General features: G+C 36.6%; 1 protein-coding gene across 1 annotated transcript in view; it reads left to right on the top strand.

The window, feature by feature from the left end:
• The window catches only part of NCAM2 (neural cell adhesion molecule 2), a 269,390-nt gene extending 255,228 nt beyond the window's left edge, over nucleotides 1-14,162 (top strand). The window contains 3 exon segments of the mRNA XM_044441751.1: nucleotides 9,117-9,321; nucleotides 11,627-11,746; nucleotides 13,974-14,162. Of these exon segments, the coding sequence (XP_044297686.1) occupies nucleotides 9,117-9,321; nucleotides 11,627-11,746; nucleotides 13,974-14,085 (437 nt within the window). The 3' untranslated portion in view covers nucleotides 14,086-14,162.
• Nucleotides 14,163-15,898: the final 1,736 nt, after the last annotated feature.

The raw sequence follows: 15,898 nt of genomic DNA, 5'->3' as shown, positions 1-15,898 counted from the left end.
TCATTCTACATTTCTCTCTATACCTGTCAGTTCCTTTCTTGTTATTCCCTTCCCTGGACATTTCTGTCAGGATATAAATATGGTTCCCTAAAGTAATGTTGCTAACTTTTGATTCTCAAAGCATGACTAGTCTAAAGTCACCCAGTGAAATTCAAGGCTGTGGAAATTTGAACCCAGGTCTCCTTTCTTGCCCTTGTTCTACACTAAGATCTCTATGATGCTCTGGATCTCAAATGCACTCCATGAATGAAATCTCTTTGAATACCTAATAAGTATCAGCTGTTAACAGTCATATTCCCTGATCAAACAATGATAATTGACATTTAGAATCTGTAGATACATAGTATCTGTATGTCCATATATACCATGGGTCCTCAAACTACGGCCCACGGGCTGGATCCAGCCCACTATGGCCATTTATCCAGCCCGCCATAGGTTACTGCGCATGTGCACACACGCACACTGTGGCAAGGCACTGGCTTGCTTGCGAGGAGATCTTTTTGGACTCACTTGGAGAAAAGGATCTCCTTGCAAGCAAGCTGATGCCTAGCCGTGCACAGGAGATTGTTTTGGAGAGAATAATCTCTGCCCCCTGCATTGCCAACCGCGCCCCCCCACCTGCACCACCTTGACAGCCTGCGTCCATCGCTGGCATCTTTCAGCTGGCCCCCTGCTCAAAAAGTTTGAGGACCTTAGACTCAATAGAACTGGTTGGATGCAGGTTCCCATTTGGACTTGAAATAATCTCATCAAACTACTTTTCTGCACCAAGAGCTAGATCCAGCATTTTTTCCTTAAAATTCTACCTACTCTTAGTACTAATACTAATGATATAAAGTTTCTTTTGTATGATCTTGCATTGGTGGAATACTTTTTGAATTGAATTGGGTCCAGACTGATTCTTCTATGAACAGCTGCTTGCATTCATGGAAACCAGCATGATTTAATAGGGGCTTGCTGCTGGAGTAAGTGTGAGAGGAGAACTTTATTTAATCCTTTCTCTGAAGTTCCCTGTGCTGCCTTTTATCCTGCTCCAGAAGGTCCCCAGCACACTAGATAAGACTTTCAGGAGAAAGTGCATGCTGTAATAGCAAGAATCACAAAGAGTGCCTTCTCACTTCCTTATGACATAGGAACTCCATGAAATCTGATCCTCAGTCCAAGCCAACATCTCTATATCTGTACTTGAAAGGATAGGGTTAAGTAAGTCATTCAACATTTATTAGAGAAACCCTTGTTGAACTGATTTATGTAATCAAATATCGAGATGACAGATGTTTGTTCCATTAATATGACAGTAATGTAGATATAATGGGTTATTCATATTTCAAAGCATCTAATACTAAAACTAGTATGGGTTTGACAAATGTCTATCAAAATCTACAGAAAAGCCAAAATTAGCAGAATTGTACATAGACTGCTACTATAAAAATGTTGTTAGCTTGCAAAACGTGATGTTAAATCAACTTTTCAATCTAAATGGTTGAGCTCAATACACTTAAATATGCATTAATATGTGATATATTTAAATGATCATTAAATATGCAGAGAGTTGCCAATCAAATACAATATTTTATTTTTTCCTTCTTAGGATCTGAGGTCTATTTTAATCATAATAGCATGCTTTGCATAAGTATCCATCAGTATTTAGCTTTTCTTATATGCATATTTTTATCTAGAAAACTTTACAGTAATTACTCAAGTTCCATGATCCTCTTGTGCAACAGCAAATGACATGCAACACTGTTCATGAGGCTGTTCCCTACCAAAAAAGACTGATAATGCTGTTAGTTCTAATGTAATTTAGTGCCACGGAGAGTTGAAGAGAATACTTGGATTCAGTTTGTTTTTTTCCCTTAACGATTGATTAATAGTTTCAGAACTGATGGCATCATGTGTCCACTCAGTCATGCACATGTGGCGCATTGTGTGACATGCTAGGCTTTGATTGTGTTTTCCTTTGGCAAGCTAGCTGCCTTATGACAACTGGGTGTTTGGAATCTTTCTCCAAATCAGGTTATTACAGAGTTCTCAATTTCTTCTCTCACAGGGTGGGAGATATGTGGTTATGCAGTTGCATCCTGAAGGGCAACCAGCATAAGAACATAAGAAAAGCCATGCTGGATCAGACTAAAGATCCATCCAGTCCAGAATTCTATACATATAGTGGTAAACCAGCTGGCCAGAGGATCACTCAAGCATGAAGGGTGTCAGGCCTCTGCCTGCCCAGGTTCCTCAGCAATTGGTTTATGCAGGCATGCCAGCTCTGGTGAAGGAGGTAGCACATAACCAGTCATGATAGTAGCCACAGAAAGTCTCTGCTTCCATGAACCTGTCCAGTCCCATTTTAAAGCTATCTAGATTGGTGGTCATCACTACTTCCTTCTGCAGTGTTTGTCATGACTGAACTATACATTTTGTAAATAATTATGTCATTCATAGATTCATTCAATGGTTGAGTCAGAAGGAGCCAAGGAAGCCATCGAGTCCTGCTGGTGGAGGATGCCAGTCACACCATTCCAATCAGATAACTGTCTAATTTCTTCTTCAATGTCTTTAGTATGGAAGAGCACACAACTGCTCTTGGCAGCTGGTTCCACTGGCATACTGCTCTCACAGGCAGGAAGTTCTTCCTTGTGTCTAGCCTGCACCTGGTATACTGTAGTTTAAGTTCATTGCTCCATATACAGCTTGGGATGACTGGATATGGAACAATGAGTGAAAATAAGTCTTTTCTTTCTTCTCTGTGACAGCCTTTGAGGTATCTGTAGAGTGCTATCATGTCACCTCCTAGTCTCCTTTTCTTAAGGGTGAACAAGGCCAGGTCTTTCAGTCTTTCACCATAAGAATTATTGTCAAGCCCTGAGTCATCTTTGTTGCCCTCCACTCTGTTCTAAACCTTTCTCCAATCAGCTTCCTGGGATGAGCCCAGGTCTGAGTGTTATGGGAGGGGGAAAATGTCTCCCTCCTCATTTTCTCTCCTCTATGTATTATTTTGAACACCTCTATCATGTCATCCCTCACTCACCTTTTTTCCTAAGTTGAAGAGTACCAGTTGTTGCAGCCATTCCTCATACAGGAGATGTTCCATCCCATTGATCATTTTCATTGTCCTTTTCTGTATATTTCCAATTCAATTACATTCTTATTCAGGTGAGGTGATCAGAACTGAACACAATACTGAAAATATGGTGGAATTCAGTATGGATAGCTTTAAAGGGGGATTGGACAGATTTCCTGAGGAGTTGGCTGTCAGTGGTTACTGGTCTTGTTGGATATTTTCTACAAAAATCATCAGAGGTAGCATGGCTACATATAGTTGCTGAGAAGCTTGAACAGGCAAACTCTACCATCATGCTCAAGGGATCCTGTAGGCAGTAGTTTTTTCACCATGTGAACAGAGTACTGGGCTATGGACTATGGGCTGTAGGTCCAATCCATCACGGCTTTTCATCTGCATTTATGTTTGAGAGAGTGAGGATTCAAAATTTCATTGAGTCCGAGATTATTAGATGATAGATAGATAGATAGGGAGTATAAAAATAACAAAAAATAATGGGCAGTAGGTATTGTCGTTCATCCATCATGATTAACCTTCTTGATATAACTACTCCCCATGTCCTTGTTTGCCTTTTATTGCTGTCTTCTGTGACCTTACTTCTAATATGTAAATTCATGTTTTTGCTCCTGCTACTTGGGTATCTTCCTTTGTGTCCCTTAATGGCTGGAGGTAATAGCACCCACTATTATTAGAGTGGGTGCTATTGGATCTGGAAGTCCATTGAACATATTATGTCAAATTAAAGTTTTTAGGTTGTTGGGCACATTTGGATGCTTTCATGAATGGCTATTGTTGGGAGAGCTGCTCTTCTATAAAATAGTTGCAATGGAGGAAGAGAGAAATCCATTCACAAAAGGCTAATTTCCCAGAATGAAACCTTTGAGTCTAAGAGAAAAATAATTTTCCCAAGGGACTAAGGCAGAGATGAAGCCTGAGCACCAAAATGAAACAACTCTTTTGAGTCTAAATAAAGATAGTGCTGGATATTAGCACATTCATTGCCCGTTTTATTATTTATTTATTTATTTATTTATTTGTACTGCAATAAAATGCATGAGGGATGGGGCACCTGCGTGGCCAAACAAAGTAGTTCTGGTTGTTTATTAGTGAGTTGAGTTTCTTTCAAACTGACAAAGTGCAGCTAAAGTTAACAAATTTTCATTTAAAACTAAGCTAATTGAAAACTAAGGAACAGAGACTGCAAGAGTCCAGGGTTCGCTGTGGCTCCTTTAGGTTTGTTCACATCACACTAACTACTTAGTTTGTTCACATCATACTAACAACTTAATGTTTGGATATAAACTCTGAAGGGATTGCTGAATGGTGTGGCCCATTCATAAGCATGTTTATTCAGAAAGAAATACCACTATGTGCAATAAAACCTACATTCATGTAAGGCAACATTGCATCTATGTCTTCTTTTAAAAAAGCTAAATTCATGGTTGTTTTCTTGAAAGAATGCTGAAACTAAACAAGTTATGCATGACTGATTATCCACTGGAGACTGCTACTAGTGTCTAAAATATTGCACATTTGAGAGTCAGTGCAAAAAATTACGTTATGTTAAAGGCATCTCATTTGATCCTATTTTAAAATAATGTCTTGTGTTAGTTCAGCTTAATTTTTGGCATCACAATTGTTAATTAGCAAATTGAGCACCATCTGTAAGGGGGGAAAACTAAATTTTACTCAATAAAGATAACAACACCTTAATATTTCTTTATAGAATCAGAAAATTTACAGGGAGCAATTCAAGTTGCATATGGTTGCCCAATTATCAGAAATTAAGCCTAAATGATTCAAATCTAGACATCTTTAATTAGTTAAATAATAGAGGCATTTATCAAACTGTATGAACAGTTAGGTGTTTAGATCTCCCTATTTACATATAAGCTGGTGAGCAGGGTCTTAATATTGCAAAATTCTTTAAAAACAAAGTAGTCCCCAGTTGCTCACTAACAGTGGTGCCTTTCTATTCTGAGATTGTGCATTACGAAAGCAACAAAAATGTCTTGGTTTCACTAGAACTCCATGTTCTGCCTTGAGTCATATAATTTTTGGCTTGAGCAGCACCTGGAACACCTCTTTTCTTGACCCTGAGAAATTTCCTCTAGAAATTGCTCCCCACAACCCCAAGATTTATACACATGTTGTGCCTTATTGCTACTTCCTTAATTGATCTTTCTTTTTGCTATATACCAAATTGTGAGGAAACTCCATCATCCTACAACCATGGAATTATGGTGCGAAACCTCAGACTCTCACATGTAATGGAAGGCTGACACTCTGCAGTAGACATACTCTTTATGTTTCCTTAACTTCTTTCTGTCAAACTCCCTTTTCCATCAAGCAAAATGCATCAAGTTTACACTTTCCAAAGCCATTTCCACAGGCTAAGCGAGATGTTAAGTATCATCTGTACATACATATCTGGCAAGCTCCAAGACCCTATTTGACTAGAAATTTTCTCCCAACTGCCAAGTCCCAATTGGTCTCACAGTAGTTATATAAAGGGGAATCTTTTTTCCCCCAATGCAAACCTTGAGAGGATCTGGGATTTGGGCCAATACAGTGGCTCAAAGAATGTTATATGAAATGTTATATAGATCTAGCTAAAGTAAGGACAGTATTATTTATAACTTTTTTAAATCTTATTTATCTCACCCTCTTATATTGAATTAAACAAATGCACCTTTTCTTTTATGTGGATTCTGGAATTGACAGTGTTTTAGCTGGCCCTCAAATCAATCATGCTTTTGGACTCATGCTACTTACATTTGGGGGGTGGGGGGAAGAAAGGTAATGGAAATAATACAATAATATCCAAATGGTCAGTGCTCAGCATATATGTTTTAACTCCCCATAGGCACATTAAATTTTTGCTGTTCTTAAGTGCCTCCTTCTCGAGGTGGGGACCTCTGTTAATGAGGAAATGCTCCAGTATGAACCAATGAGATGAATTGGCTCTTTGACAACTATATTTCATATCGTATGGTGTCCTCATAATTTGGTACTCAATCAAAAATATTAATTAGTCCATCACTGATACCTCCTACATGTCCCCTGCACCAACGTCTTGAAATCACAGCTTGCACCAAATGTCCCCAAGTTAGTCAGCCCAGTCAAAGCCAAATTATCACTATTCATAAACTCGTTGTTGTTCAGTTCTGCTTTGTTTCCACTGCAACTTAAGCTCTGGATTGGTTCTAGGCCACATAACTAACAGGCTTAACTTCCAGGTCATATGAGAACATTTCAATATCAGGCATTATATATAATTATTAATTGCTCAGTGTGGTGGAGCAACCTAATATTTATAAAACTGTTGCAGATAAGTGACAGCAGTAAGTACTGTGACACATATATGGAAAGAAAAAAATATTGCTGTTGTTGTTCATCATTATTATTTCAATACTGCCCAATAGCTGAAACTCCAAGCAGCTAACACAAATATGCTTATTTTATTTGTACTCTTTAATTTTTAAAAATATGTGTAATGGCTAAAGGAGAACCAAATCCAGTCTGAAAAGTCAGAAAAGAAATAATTTAATAAATATACTCAGAAATACGATTCGTTATTTCCAAGATTATACACAATTCAATGGACATACTGCAATTTGGGAAAGAAAGTATTACCAACCTTAAACAAATGGATCATATTGAAACTGCGTATTGACCAAACTAACATCACAAAGTTGAAACCTGTTCCATCCCTGCCTAACACTTGCTAGACCCAGTCCTTGAAGTCCTAGACCAGTGATGGCGAACCTTTTAGAGACCGAGTGCCCAAACTGCAACTCGGAACCCACTTATTTATCGTAAAGTCCCAACTCTGCAATAAAACCTGGATTTGCTGACCACCAGGACAAGGGGGCAACGTTCCACTGGTCACCAGCTTTTGGCCAGCCCTGAAAAAGGCACCTGAGTGTATTTCCTACCTGAGTGTATTTCCTACCTTTCCTACCTTCTGCTAAAATCACAGTCCAAGCAAATCCCATGTGAAAGCTCGGCTGCCCGCAGCTAATGATCGGCGTCATTGCCTGGCACCCTTAATCTTTCCAAATATGCACATGGCTGCTGGGGTGATCACGTGCCAACAGAGAGGGCTCTGCGTAGGTTTGCCATCTCTGTCCTAGACTATAGAAGCTGCTACTTAGTGTCATTTTACACAGCTGTATCCTTGACTATACACTTTCAGACATGCAACTTCAATACTTAGAGGAGTCACTGCATGTTGCATATGGAGCTTCCCAGAGCTTGGCACTTTAAGGGTTGTGGTGGTTTGAAGAATAATGCGCAGTTGCTTAACCATGTATTCAGATATTCAGATAATTAAAAAAGTGATATATTCAAATAATTAAAATAACATTATAGTTACATATCATTCATAGGGAAATATGGCTCCATTTATTAAGGCATGTGCAGCAATATTTAATGTAATTGACTGGGAAGCAGGGGGGAAATGCATATGGAGAGGGTCAGGGAAGAATTCTGGAATGGGATCTAGCTGAGCTTGTGAGCAAAAGAGCAAGGTAGGCAGCAAGTGCTTCCTTCCCTGCAGACATGCAAACACACAATCTCAGAAGTGTCAAAAAAGAAGCAAGGGAAAGCTTCCTGGGTCCCCAGAAAAGTGGGAGTAATAAAGAAAGGTATGTGAACAGCTAATGACATAGAGAGATGTTATGAAAAGAGGGCACAGTGGATTTTCTCTCTTGCAATCCTACCACCTTTGGGATAGCCAATCCTTTGCTAGGCAATCCTACCTATGTTTCTTTAATTGAGCAAATACTTATATTTCACCACAGTTCAGGAGTTCCACAAGGTGACCATTTCCTGCTGCCATCAATTCTATTAGGATTCTTTAGTCTTCTAGGTACTTTGTATAAGAGAGTTTAGAATGAAATGGTGACCAATAATAACGAAGATAGAAATTACTTAAAAAGTTTATTTCTTAATGGGAAATTTTGTACATAAAGGGTTTTATGGTAGGTTTTATTTTATGCACACTTTCTGATGTCATTGGAGCCATTGAATATACTAAATACTTAATTTTTAAAGATGTTTAAATAAATGTTCAAACAGGAGTCCTTTTATTCAGTTTATGGCTTTGCTTCATGACCATTAGTTGTATGCATGTGCAGACAGAAGAAAAGTTTTTAACCAATATATAATCTATTTTAATGCAAAATAAACTTAATTCATTTCTGTGTACTTATATTGGAATAACTGTAAAATATATATTTGGAGTTCATAAAGTGTGGACTTCTGTTACCTTCACAATAAACTTTGAAAAGTATTTATACCAATAAACAATTTCAAAAAGTATATACCTGTAACATTTCTATTTCTGTTTCATTCCACTATGGAATGATGGGATCTGACAAATCATCAATTAGATTGATTTTTTTAAAGGTTGAGCTATAATGTTTTATTATCGCTAAAGTGCATGATCAGCCTTCACTTATCCCCACTAAATTTTCTGATCAGTTCCATAAGAATAGCCACATTTTCTAAAGTGCATAGAACCACCACTTTTTAAAGTTAGCAATATCAATATACATAGCAGAAGAAAATTTCTTACTAGAAGAAATATTAAGTCTTTTAAGGAGCAAGTCCTATGAATTGCACTCCATGTAGAGAGAGGGCTCCTCCATAGATAGCTACCATATGGCCTTTGAGCAAGAGACAGGCAGAATGGAAAAATGTAAAGTCATTTTTGTTTCTGTTCTTTTGTGTATAATGCAAATCGCAGGTAGACAGGTCTCCTGATCCATTTAGCCTTTCAGTGGCTCAGGAGGCAGTTGGAGAGACCTTAGTGTATTCTCTGTCATGGCCTCTCTTCTCATTCCCATCTTCCAGTATGCTTCTTTTCAAACTCTTTGACAGTTGTGAGAAGTTTCCGTGGTACTCTAGAGGCAATTGAGGGGCAGTAAGATCACTCTGCCTTATATTTTTGACATAAAACTCTGTCATCAATACATGCAAGCTCTTGCACATATGCATTTATCACAGTGGGTTAACTGGATAACCTTTGCCTATTTTGTTTATTTTCTAGACACACTTTTTAATGGTCTTGGACTTGGTGCAGTCATTGGACTGGGTGTTGCTGCTCTTTTATTAATCCTTGTTGTGACTGATGTCAGCTGTTTCTTTGTGCGGCAATGTGGACTGCTAATGTGCATCACCAGAAGGATCTGTGGAAAGAAGAGCGGCTCCAGTGGAAAGAGTAAAGAGCTAGAAGAGGGGAAAGCTGCATATCTGTGAGTATCAGAATTGCAAGCATATGTAAATTCATATCCCTAGTAAACCACCATTAAATGGTATGAACTTGTGTTTTCAATACTATGAAAAGATTGATAGTAAAAGGAGGAAAATCTTTAGAGTCTTTAGCTGCAACATTGGTATAATTCTAAAGTGTGATGAGTGTTTTGTGAAAACTTTCAAAGGGTGGCATCAACAAACATTGCTTCCAGAAAGGTCTTTTTTCGGGGGGGGGGGGTAATTCTTGCAGTTTAATTCTGAGCATGCTTACTGGGTTCCTATGGAACCTTGTGAAACCTAATGGGACTATTCCCAAGTAATCATCTTAGAAGTAGAGCCAGAAAGCCTGCCCTTCTGCTTTGTTTACTAGTTCACAAATGACACAATCCTACACAGATTTACTCAAAAGTGAGCTCAGTGGCTTTTTCTTCAGGTAAGTAGGGATGGAATTCCTACTTGTAAATAATATATAGAGGTCCCACTTCCATATGCATTACATATAGTTATCTAAGTGTGCATTACAAATCTCTCTCTTTCTCTCTCTCTCTCTTTCCCCTCCCTTCCTTCCTTCCCTTCTTCTGACCTGGTACCACCCAGTACAGATGGTACTGAATGAGATGTTCCACTAATCTAACTTGGTATAAGCAGGTTTCTAAGGCAGATAAAAGATAGGAACCATATTAACCTTATGCCTCAGCCCAAATTTTCCCCTGATTAATACAACTGCAAGGAAAAGGAGGAAGCCCATCCAACCTGACAAATTATTTAAATGGAATTTCAAGTCTGTGCAAGCATTTAGAAAACCTTACCATCTGTTCATATAAAAATATGAGGTGTAAAGGCATAAATATGAGCAGATAGGTACTCGCCATGGAGCTCAATTTCACAAGATGAACTGATGACAACCAATCTGGAAGGCTGTAAAAAGTGACTGGAGGAATCCATGGAGAAGAAAACTATCAATGGCTACTAGTCCTGATGGCTATATATGCTACCTCCAGTTTTAGAAGCAATTGCTTGGGAACTAGGCTAGGAGTGTTCTTTTGCACACATGTCCTGCTTACGTATTTCCCTTGGGTAACTAGTTGGCCACTGTGTGTATAGAATGCTAGACCAGATGGAACCTTAGTCTGATCCACTGTGGTTGTTCTTCTGATCTTAAGTTGAACCTATAACATGGATAGTAGCATTTGAAGAGATAAGACATGAAGCCATGCTATTGAGTAATGGAATGGAATATCCATTTATTTACCTCAGTGTCAACATAGATTGTTACTTTTATATTACTAAGACTTCTAATAGCACAAGCTAATAAGTAGCGCAGTTAAGTAATTTAAAAAACATGGACTGAATTGTCCTGAACAGTTCCCTGCTTCAGATGTCCACAAATGATTTATTTCAGTAACGAAGTGCACATTTCCCTCACCCACCCCCAACCATACCCTGTCCCATTTCATGTTTTATAACTGCTTTCCATTCCTGAAAAAAGAAATACTCTGACCATGAGCAGTTTCACAAGATAAATTCACGTAAATCACAGAATAATCATGACTACAGAAATAAAAGTGAGTTTGCTTCTGCTGCTCTGGTGCTAATCAGATTTATTAGCAAATAAGTGTTATTTTCTTATAGAATAATGCTATGTACATATCTAGTCAACCATCCTTCACCATTAAATTTTCTAGAGAGAGAGACTGAAGAGAGAGTGTATGTTAAGGTGAACAATGCCAGTGTCTGTGGCTCCTTACAGGCTTCTGCCAGCCCAGGTACTAAAGCTGGGCCTGCTTGTTGTTCGGCATTTAGGTGTCCACTGGACTTTGGGGCTTGTGGACCTCTGCCCAAGGTCCAGACCTAGCTGCACCACTAATCATCCATGCACCTACTCAGAATTAAGTCTGATTGAGCTCAATGATGGGTACTTCCAGGAAACAGAGATAACCTAGGCTTATTATTTAGTCTTAATGTGTATTTTTAAGCATCACTTTTATGTTCAAAATGGAATGAATAATTCTGATATGAGTGTTTGCAACATGTTTTGAATGACGTTAAAGTGATAGCAGTAATAATTGTGATATATTTAATCACTTTATGGTTGGTTTTTATTTCTTTGTAATAATTTGAAAACAAAATGTTGGCAATTAAAATGTATTCTGACTTAGCAAATAGTTTTGAGACCTTAAAAACTATCAGAGATATTCTGGTACAAGGTTCCAGAAACTACAGAAAATGTCTGTGCTTTTATCAGTTTGTAAATAAGGCAAATAAACTTTTTAAATGTTATTTATTTATTCATTTATTTTCTAGGAAAGATGGGTCCAAAGAGCCAATAGTTGAAATGAGAACAGAGGATGAAAGAATTACCAATCATGAAGATGGAAGCCCAGTAAATGAGCCCAATGAAACAACACCCTTAACAGAACCAGAGTATGTAACCTGACATTTAGCAAAGTCACAACTATTATTCACAATACATAAATGTCAACTGAAATTGGAAAATTACAACAGTGAAGGTGTACCATGCTAGTTGATGTGATGCAACAATATAATCAATATTAGGAGTATCTTAATTATGAAACTACTCTGCATATTCAAAAGTGGATATTGGCTTACTATTTCCACTGTATGCATGTCATGTGTTGTATGAATGAAAAGTATAGTACAAATTGGATAGATAGTATCAAATAAAATACATAATAAATAAAATAAATATCTACAGGATTTTTTAACATCTTCCAATAGCATTTACATGCTTAACATAATGTATTTTCTCCTTTCAGCACGAAAAATGTTTCTTCTAGCTTTTACTTGTTCTTAAAGATATTTATACAACTCAAAGTTCTATAACATTTCAAGGAAACATGACATTTCCTTGAAATCAGTGAAGCACAATTTAATCAAGACAAACTTATTCCATTGATTTCAGTGTGATATGAGCACAAATAATTTATCTGAATAAGGCAGTCAATAATAGAGAAACATATGGCAGTTCTGTTGCTCTTTTAATATTCCATATCAGAGCAAGATATATCAAGTCTTTATAATGTACTTAATGGTCGAGTACATTGTCATACACACAGTGTAGTGCCTTCATCTTCCATATGATTGAAGGGAGAATATGAGTCTTAAACTGGTAATGGAAACAAGCATATGAAACTAGCTCTTGAATCCACAAAATTCAGTTTAGGAAAGCCTTCATCCAGGGAGTCAACAGCAGCAGCTAATGAAGTTATTTGAATCTGTAAAATTTATTGAATTTCAAAATATAACAATAATAAATTACATAAATTTCTAATTCAAGCTTAGTGCTTGAAAAGTTAAAATGAATCAACTTAAAATTATTGTTGGCAAGTATTTATGAAAGCACCTGGTTTTCAAGGTGCTCTTGAAAATGCTATATTTACAAATAAGTGTTGACACAAAAACTGAAAAATTGAGGGTCCGAATGACACTGAAAAATAATAAGAACTACTAGTTTTCAGACATTACACAAACAGCTTGATGTTGTAAACTTTTTACCTCACTACAAAGAAGCTCTTTCTGTAGATTTTAAATTTCAGTGTAGTACAAAATAAATTATCCCAAATTTTGCCATAATGTAGGACTTTTTTGGAAATGTAATTGTTCAGTTCTTATCCCCTAATTTAGCTAAGAAGACTGAGCTATGCAAACAGACTTTTGTGTGGAATGAACTAGTGGCATAAATCTAACATGCATCTTAAGGAGCGTGGAGTGCAGATCTGAATGTGGATATTGTGCTGTTCATTGGTTTGACTGTGTGAATTATTTATAATGTATGAATACTAGGAGTGGTGACCTGATCCTCATGAGAGTGAGTGAGGAGTATTTTAACCCCTTGTGCTCCTGGCTGCTGTTCCATTCTGAATCAGGAACTCATGGGACTCCTGAATTCAAATTCTTACATTTGCATGGATGACGGCTATATAAGTATGTTAGTAAAATGCAAGGCAAAGGTTAAATCATTACAATGTATGTGCAATCATATCAAAATTACTTTTTACAGTGCCTTATCCAAGTAACCCTGCAGATCATTGATGTGTCAGGGGTGACATAAGGGAAAAGAGACGAGGGTTTTCAAAAAGTTTCTGCACTTTTGCATTTTATATTTTATAAATATATTTTATATATTTTTGCTGGTGGCATTAAAAGTTAGTATTATGCTGGCAAAAATGCATCACAAAGGAAGGTGACTATGTAGAAAAGTAATGTATTTTGGTTTTGAAATTCTTAATACTTGTAAATAGAGTTTTTAAAAGTATAAATAGAGTTTTTAAAAGTGCAGAAACTTTTTGAAGACTGCTTGTACAAGAAAAAGCTATACTAACTGCACATGTCCTTGCAAAATTTGGAAGTCAAACATCAAATATTGGATTCATCAACTGAAATTTAGAAACAGGGCCAGATGATTTGGAGTGCCAAAATCTCGGGAATGGGGGGACTGGAATATGGAGCACTTGAAGGAAAAGCAGATCCTTTTTTTAAATTACTATTGTTTCAAGAACTACAAATATCTTGCAAGAAATAATTATCATCCAAAGAGTCAGGAATTTGTTCTTGTTGCATTATTAGTATTACTACTACTACAATTATAGTATTCAAATTTAATATTTTTATTTTTCACTTTCTTTCATAGGAAACTGCCATTAAAGGAAGAAAATGGAAAAGAAGTTTTAAATTCAGATACTATAGAAATCAAAGTATCTAATGACATCATCCAGTCAAAAGAAGATGATAGCAAAGCATAATGCAACAACTACAGCTGTCCAGAGAGGAATAAAGGCATTTGGATTTGAATAAATCTGTGACCAAAACTTTACATCTGACTTTTGATGGGCAACTTAAGATGGAATCATTCTTAGAAGTAGTTCAAACTGCTTCTGTTGACTGTTTGTTTTCATTTTATTTCAGTAGTTTTAGTCGTAGTCCTGGCTGACATCAGTCCCGTGGTCTCAGTTTGGCAAATCAGCCAATATAAATACTATAATTTATTTTATTGCTGAAGAAATCTATTTATAAAACATCAAGATACCCCCTTAGCCACAGACTGTACATGAGACAGCTGTATCACTTATACTGGAAATTAAACCCATGAGAGAAAGTGCCATATACATTTATATTTGTTTGTATTTGCAATTTTAAAAGATTTTGGTTGCCTTTAAAGAAAAATATATAAATATATAAAAATATAAATATATATATAATATCAGTCTCAGTTAGAAATTAGATATATGTGGCTGGAAAAGGCTAACTAGTGACCTCGGCTGCAGTTGACCTTTGACACAAGAACAGACTGAACTTCTTCATGACAATAGCCCTGCACTTCACACTGGCTCTTAAAATATGATGAAGGTTCATAGGTTTGATGTACAGATTTTAACAGAACTATTTTGATGACGATATTGATCACATCCTAGCTATCAAAATCCACAGAAATGTCAGTGCTTCAGAAAATTTGTATTTATGTTTGGAAGATTGTGTGTACGCTAAACCTGTCAAAACTTATTTTGTGTAAAAATAAGAATCTTGACTTATGACCATAGCTTCAAAGAAAATCTTGCAACAATAAATACAAACTCAATTGAGTTGCCTCAATGTATTTATAAGACATAATATTGTGAATACATTCCTTGGCATCATATCCAGTATTTTTTTCCATTCCCCTAATCCCATTCATAGGAACAGTAGGCTTCCCTCTGCTGTATCATCAAACATTAAAAAAAAAAAAAAAATAGGTATTTGCCAGGCAGTGCAGGGGATTAGTTAAATGGGAAGCATTTCCCCAATCTCTACAGTTTTATCTGATTTTAGGATAAGAATATCAGTAATGACACCCAACTAATACTGGAAACAGTTATCAGGAAAAGATGGATTTCAGTTAATTTAGGTAAATTATGTAAACAAATTTATCATGTGAGTAACGTATCACTCACAAGTGCCAAACTTATTAACTCTTCCAAACAGCACCAGTGTTAGTTTGACAAGAAGTTAGGATAAGTTAAGATTATTTAGCATACAGAAATGCAAATCAAGACTGAGGTTTGACTATGATAGAGGTATATATTTTTGGAAATTGGAATGTACTGGCTTGCTGGAAGTTAGTCTCTTAAAACTCTTATAACACAATCATATGCACGTATAAAGAGAAAAACATCCTGCAATTTCTGAGCATTTCCCAGCCTGTAGTGGTGTCTAATCATGCACAGCATTTCACCCTTAAGCTTGGAAATTCTTAATCAGACCAAAATAGCTCTTTAAAACATTTGTCTCAGCCTTTGTCTAAATGAGCCAAGCAGAGTAATTAGCAAAGAATCACAAGGTTTATCCACTACCTTATGCATTGTTTCTGGAAGTGAATATTTTTTGGAAATTTTCTTGATGCATTATAATCAGCTGTAACAAAAACACATGAGTAAACCAACAAAATCCCCACTCTTACCATCTCCAAGAAACTTTTAATTTACCCTTGTCATTTTTCATTCATGGTTGTTTATCAGTTCTTTACATGATGGCATGAACTTCCAATTTCAGTTTTAAGAGAACTATCATGTTTTGTTTTGT

Source organism: Varanus komodoensis, unplaced genomic scaffold (assembly GCF_004798865.1).
Source record: "Varanus komodoensis strain SLA01 unplaced genomic scaffold, ASM479886v1 scaffold4, whole genome shotgun sequence".
Lineage (NCBI taxonomy): Eukaryota > Metazoa > Chordata > Lepidosauria > Squamata > Varanidae > Varanus > Varanus komodoensis.
This window is presented reverse-complemented; position numbering and strand designations above follow the sequence as displayed.